The sequence below is a fragment of the Primulina tabacum genome, chromosome 13 (assembly GCF_025594145.1).
Source record: "Primulina tabacum isolate GXHZ01 chromosome 13, ASM2559414v2, whole genome shotgun sequence".
Taxonomy (NCBI): Eukaryota; Viridiplantae; Streptophyta; class Magnoliopsida; order Lamiales; family Gesneriaceae; genus Primulina; species Primulina tabacum.
The window spans coordinates 141,693-147,822 of NC_134562.1; the positions used below are offsets into that span (position 1 = coordinate 141,693).

General features: G+C 49.6%; 1 protein-coding gene across 1 annotated transcript; it reads left to right on the forward strand.

The window, feature by feature from the left end:
- Positions 1-973: 973 nt before the first annotated feature.
- Positions 974-4,503, forward strand: LOC142523064 (uncharacterized). Its single transcript, XM_075626703.1, has 3 exons — positions 974-2,554; positions 2,597-3,988; positions 4,180-4,503. Exons 1-3 carry the CDS (start codon positions 974-976, stop codon positions 4,501-4,503), a joined length of 3,297 nt encoding a protein of 1,098 aa, XP_075482818.1.
- Positions 4,504-6,130: the final 1,627 nt, after the last annotated feature.

Here is a 6,130-nt window from a genome sequence, read left to right on the forward strand (position 1 = left end):
CCTCATTTGGAATGTTCGGGGACTTCGGAGTTCGGAGTCCCAACAGCGGCTTCATGCTTATGTGAAGGCGCATCAGATTAAGATTTTGGCCATTTTGGAGCCGATGATCATGTTGGACCAGAGATTCATGACTCGCCGTTTTGGTTTTTCTAGAGTCATTTCGAATCTTTCTGGTAATATTTGGGTTTTTTCATCCGCGGATGTGCAGACTGAGTGTGTTTTTGATCATGCTCAGTTCCTGCACATCAAGGTGTCCGCCTCTTTTTTACCGACTGAGGTGTTTTGTTCATTTGTTTATGCCAGCTGCGGCTACGTTGAGCGCAGAGATCTTTGGTCTTCCCTTCTTCAGGTCAAGCCTGCTCTGGGTCCTTGGCTTGTTGGGGGTGATTTTAATGTAGTCAGAGATGCATCTGAGTGTTTGGGCACCCGTGGTGGTAGGCTTCTACCCATGGAGGAGTTCAATACTTTCATTTTGGATTCTGGTCTGGTTGATGCCGGTTTTGAGGGCTCTTCGTTCACCTGGACGAATAAGACCATTTGGAAGCGGTTGGACAGGGTTATGGTCTCCGTTGATTGGGGTGATCATTTCAGCTCCATTCGTGTTGAACATCTTCCCCGTACTTTCTCTGACCATTGTCCGCTTTTGGTCACCGCTCCGGTTTTTGCCCGTGGGCCGAGCTCGTTTCGCTTCCAGCGTATGTGGCTTCGGCATCATGGTTTTTTGCAGACTGTTCGGCTTAATTGGTTTCTGCCCTGTAGTTTGAGTTGTATGCCTCGCCTTTTTGCTAAGATTAAGCGCCTCAAACATCACCTCAAGTGGTGGAATCAGGATGTTTTTGGGAACCTTTTCGATAAAATCATTGAGGCTGAGAGGGCTGTTCGGTCCGCTGAGGTTGTCTGTGAGGCTGATCCTTCTGAGTTGAATTGGACTTCTCTGTCTGATCGCAATGAGGATCTGGCCCGTGTCACCGCCATGGAGGCGGATTTTTGGAGACAGAAAGCTGTTTGCCACTGGTTAGAGGATGGTGAGAGGAACACCAAACTCTTTCACAACATGGTGAAGAAGAAAAGGGTGGCGAATAAGATTTTCCGCATCTGGGATAATGGGGTATGCCTGACGTCTCCTGAGTTGATTCAGCAGTCGGGAGCCTCGTTTTTCCAGCATTTGCTTACTGGTGACCCCTCTGCGCTTGCGAGTCCTGATTTTTCGGGCTTCCCCTCCGTTATCTCTGCTGTGGAGAATGAGGGTATTGTTGTGACCCCTTCTTTGGAGGAGGTTCGGGCGACCGTCTTCTCCATACATCCTGATAGTGTGGCTGGGCCTGATGGCTTCTCCTCGGCGTTCTTTCAGCATTGTTGGGAGATTGTTCATCAGGATGTTTTTGATGCTGTCCTGGATTTTTTCAGGGGTTCTCCCCTCCCCCAGGGTTTTACCGCCACCACAATCACTCTGATCCCCAAAGTCGCGGGTGCTCATGCTTGGTCGGAATTCCGTCCGATTAGTCTGTGCAATGTCACTAATAAGATCATCTCTAAGCTGTTGTACTCTCGGCTGAGGGTTGTGGCGGAGAGACTTATTTCACCGAATCAGAGTGGCTTCGTTCCGGGTCGGATGATCTCCGATAATATTCTCCTAGCCCAGGAGCTCACTCACAGTCTCACTCTCCCCACTCGTGGCGGTAATGTTATCCTGAAGTTGGATATGGCCAAGGCCTATGACAGGGTCCAGTGGCCTTTCCTCTTCGAGGTTTTGAGACACTTTGGTTTCTCGGAGCGGGTTGTGGAGATGGTCTCGGCTTGCATATCTCATTGTCATTTCTCCGTGAACATCAATGGCTCTCTCTCGGGGTTCTTTGGTTCCACTAGAGGCCTCAGACAGGGCAATCCCTTGTCCCCCATGCTTTTCATTTTGGGGGCGGAGTACCTATCGCGCGGCCTTGACCGCCTCTACCTGCAGCATCCTGAGCTCAGGTACCGCTCTGGTTGTGATATCTTGATTTCCCATCTGGCTTATGCTGATGATGTCATTATTTTTGCCAATGGTGGGTCTCGTAGTTTGCGGCGCCTTATGGGTTTACTGCATCATTATGAGAATTGTTCGGGTCAGCTGGTGAACGCTGTCAAAAGATCTGTTATCTTGCCTCCGAGGTGCTCTGAGCGACTTCGCTCTCGGATTTTGCGCATCACCAGGTTTGCGGAGGGTCATTTGCCCCTCAAGTACCTCGGAGTCCCCTTGTTTAGGGGTAACCGAGTATGTTCCCTTTTTGAGCACCTCCTACAATCTGTTCGTAGGAAGTTAGAGGGTTGGGAGATCCGGACGCTCTCTCCGGGTAGCCGCATAACCCTTATCCGCAGTGTGCTCCTCTCCATGCCGATTTATCTGTTTCAGGTGGTACAGCCACCGCTTGCTGTCATGGAGAAGCTTGAGCTGGTTTTCAACGCTTTTCTCTGGGGGTCGCGGACACTGGAGAAGAAATGGCACTGGGCCAAGTGGTCTCGAGCCTGTCTCCTAGTGATGGAGGGTGGTCTTGGCTTCCGCAGATTGAAAGATCTGGTGGATAGCTTTTCTATTAAGTTGTAATTCCGGTTTCGGCAGGGCTCCTCTCTCTGGGCGAGATTCCTTTTACGGAAGTATTGCCAGATGGATGCTTCTGCCTCTGTTCTCCCTCGTGGTTTAATATCCCCCACCTGGCGTCGTCTCCTACGAATCAAACCTCGCGCCGAGCCCGGCATTCGCTGGCGCGTTGGCCTTGGAGACGTGTCCTTTTGGGATGACATATGGTTTGGGGATACTGCTCTGTCCAGCCAGTGTGAGGTCCGTGGGGGCCGTGAAGTTCGGGTTTTTCACTTTTTGTCTGAGGGGGCTTGGGATTTCGATCTTCTTTGCGCTGTGGTGGCCCCTTCTGTTGCTGAGGCGATTACTTTGACCCCGATTGCCTTTGGCGAGCCTGATTTGGCGCTTTGGATTCACAGTTCTGACGGTGCTTTTTCGATTAGGTCTGCTTGGGAGCTTGTCCGATTGAGAGACCCTGTTTCTGATATCTTGACTCCTTGTTGGGGCCGTTGGTTGAGGCCCACGATGTCTTTTTTTCTTTGGAGATTTTGGCATCAGTGGCTCCCGTTGGATGATATGCTCCAACGTCGTGGCTTTGAGTTGGCTTCTCGATGCCAGTGTTGTGATATGTCGGAGACATTTACACATGTCTTCATTGATGGCCCGATAGCCCGTTATGTCTGGCATTTCTTTGGGGCCATATTTCGTGTCCGGATCCCCTGCACAGGGGATCTCAGGTTGTTCCTTAGCGCTTGGAAGAGAAATCTTCATTGGGCACCTGGGGGCCACGTCAAGGAGTTTCTACCCTTCATTGTTTTGTGGTTTCTCTGGATGGCTCGTAATGATGCGAAGCACCGTCAGTTGCGTATTTCTGGGGAGACTGTGAAGTCTCAGATTTTGTCTTATCTGCGTCTTGCCCATGCTGCTTTCATTGTTAAGCCCAAGCACTGGCTTGGTGCCTTTGAGGCGGCGAGATCGCTGGGAATTTTTGTTGCCTTTCAGCGGACCCATAGGTTAGCGATTGTCCGGTGGCTCTGTCCACCACCTGGGTGCTTTAAGCTGAATGTTGATGGGAGTTCGAGGGGCAATCCTGGGGAGTCGTCTGTCGGTGGTGTTGTGCGTGATTCTTCTGGCAGGGTGGTGCTCTCCTTCAGCGAGTTTATCGGAGTCGGGACCAATGTCCGGGCGGAGCTTTGGGCGGTTTGGAGAGGCCTTCTTATCTGTTCCGATCTCGGTCTTTTTCCCCTTTGGGTTGAGACCGATTCTCAGATTTCTCTTCAGATCCTGCGTTCTCGTCGGTGTCATTGGGACCTTCATCATACAGTCACTCGGATTCTGTTTCTTTTGAGGGGGCGGACGGTTCATTTTTCACATATTTTTCGGGAGGGAAATTCGGTGGCGGATGCGTTGGCGGCGAGGGCTCATACCATTAGGGTTTATACCTTAGAGTTAGGTCCTTCACTACCCAGACACATATCCATACTGACCCGCTCGGATATCTCCGGGCTTCCCTACCTTAGATACATATGTTCTTAGCTATTTGCAGCCCCTTCCTTTATTTGGATCTATTTCTATATATATATATATATATTTATATATATCTATATGTATTTTTTCCTTTGCAGGTACTGTCTCTTTGGAGTGCTTTGTTTCTTTGGATCTGGGTGGACTCTCGCACCTTCTCCATTGGTGCTTTTATTTGGACCACCCTGTTCTCTGGCGGTCGCTCTCTGCAGGCTTCTCCTTGGCCGCCACTTTCTATATTTTGTGTTCTCTTGCCGGGTTTTATGGTGGCTTTGGATGATCTCTCTCAGTGGTTTCTCTGGCCCAGAGCTCCATTCATGTCGGGATTTATATGTTCTCTGCTTTTGCTACGTGCATTGGTGGCTCTCCATGTTATCTCTTGGCTACCTCTTATATCAACGTTCCAGTCACGCTTGGATTTATGACGTTATGAGCTCCATACGTTTTCACCTTCTTCTGGGGATTTGAAGTTTCTCTTACTTCAGCTGGATTGCGGTACTCCATCTGTGCTTCTACTGTTTTGGCACAATGCTTCTCCAGCCGGATATTATTTTGATTGCGGGATCATTTACTGCAGACCGATCTCGGAATAGGACGCCATTTTCATGTTGGACTTACAGCGACAGACGGCTCAGAGATGGGTACAATTGGTTGTCTTTTGCACCTACATCTGAGTCGGATCTTTACAGTTTAGACATGTTTCGATTTGTTTTGATGTATTTAGCGCTACTCTTATATGTTCATTTTTATTATGCGCTTTTCCTAGGGATTAGATTTTGGCACGTGTATTTGCCACCCTAGGTTTTATGTCTTTATGTTTTATGTGTTGTCAGACTCGCTTTTAGAGAGGTCTTGGTATACCTCCCCTCTCTTTAGGCCTTATCTTGTATTTCTTTTGTGTTTATATATACAGGTAGGGGTCCGCCTAAACCCCCCGTTTTCGGCGGTGTTTTATTAAAAAAAAAAAAAAAAAAAAACCCTAAACCCTAAACCCGAAACCCGAAACCCCAAACCCCAAACCCAAAACCCCAAACCCCAAACCCTAAACCCTAAACCAAACCCCAAACCCCAAACCCTAAACCCTAACGCCCCAAAATTTTTTCTCTCATTTGTGAATAGTGTCAAAAAAGCCCCAATTTCGCCCTAAAAATCGCCCCCATGTCGGCGCCGGTTTCCGGCCGGCCACCGATACGATCAGGTGCGCCTCGGCGAGACGAGGCTGCTGTCCAAATTTCGGGTCCAACGGAGGTCGTTTCTCCGGCCAAATCGACGGTCAAAGCTCCGGAAATTGCGCAGATTCCGTCGCCCGGAATCACACCTGTCTTCGATCATCGTCCGGCGACGATTGTTACACCATTCGAATCATCTCCTCCAGTCAATCCTCTGGTCCAAAAATCAGCTCAAACGGAGTTTATTTTCATCCCGCAATCGTCCGACGATGTTCCGTCAGTACTGTTCACCGCGACGCCGAATGTTTCGGCTTCGTTTACGGCCAGCTCTGGTCTTGGTTCTCCGATCAAGACCCCGATCCGGAATGCCCAGGACCAGGCGCGTCCATTGGTATCTTCAATTGCTTCATCGGAGTCCGGTGGCGGCGGGAATTTCAAATCTACGAATTTCAGCCCCCAAGTTATATATGCGATGGCTTCAAAACTCAATTACTCCGGATCGGTTGCTGATTTTTGCAATTCCTCTCTACTACAAACTCATCACGTCATGGGTAAGATATCTATGCCTTCAATTTCGGAAAATACATCGTCGATCGGAAACGCCCAAAATCAAGTGTTTGGTTCGTTTTCGACGAACGTTTCCGGTCAATTGCCTCCGTTTCAGCCCGGTTCTTCACCTTTGGTCACCGGTTCCGTGACACCCTCGTCGTCGCCGGTGGTTGGTGGTGCTCCGGTGGTCGTCTCGCCGTCGCCGGTTTTTGGCGGTCAACCGATGGTCAACTCTTCGGTTTCTTTTGCAAATGTAATTCCGGCTTCTGTTTCCGCTTCCTCAGCAACTCCCTTGGCTTTTTTTAGGGATGTTACTGCTCCTTCTCCAGCCAGA

Coding starts and splice junctions, on each gene's coding strand:
- LOC142523064 (XM_075626703.1), top strand. CDS start 974: ATGGAGGCGGATTTTTGGAGACAGAAAGCTGTTTGCCACTGGTTAGAG. Junction 2,555..2,596: donor TCCGCAGATTGAAAGATCTG/GTGGATAGCTTT, acceptor CGGTTTCGGCAG/GGCTCCTCTCTCTGGGCGAG. Junction 3,989..4,179: donor CGAGGGCTCATACCATTAGG/GTTTATACCTTA, acceptor TTTCCTTTGCAG/GTACTGTCTCTTTGGAGTGC.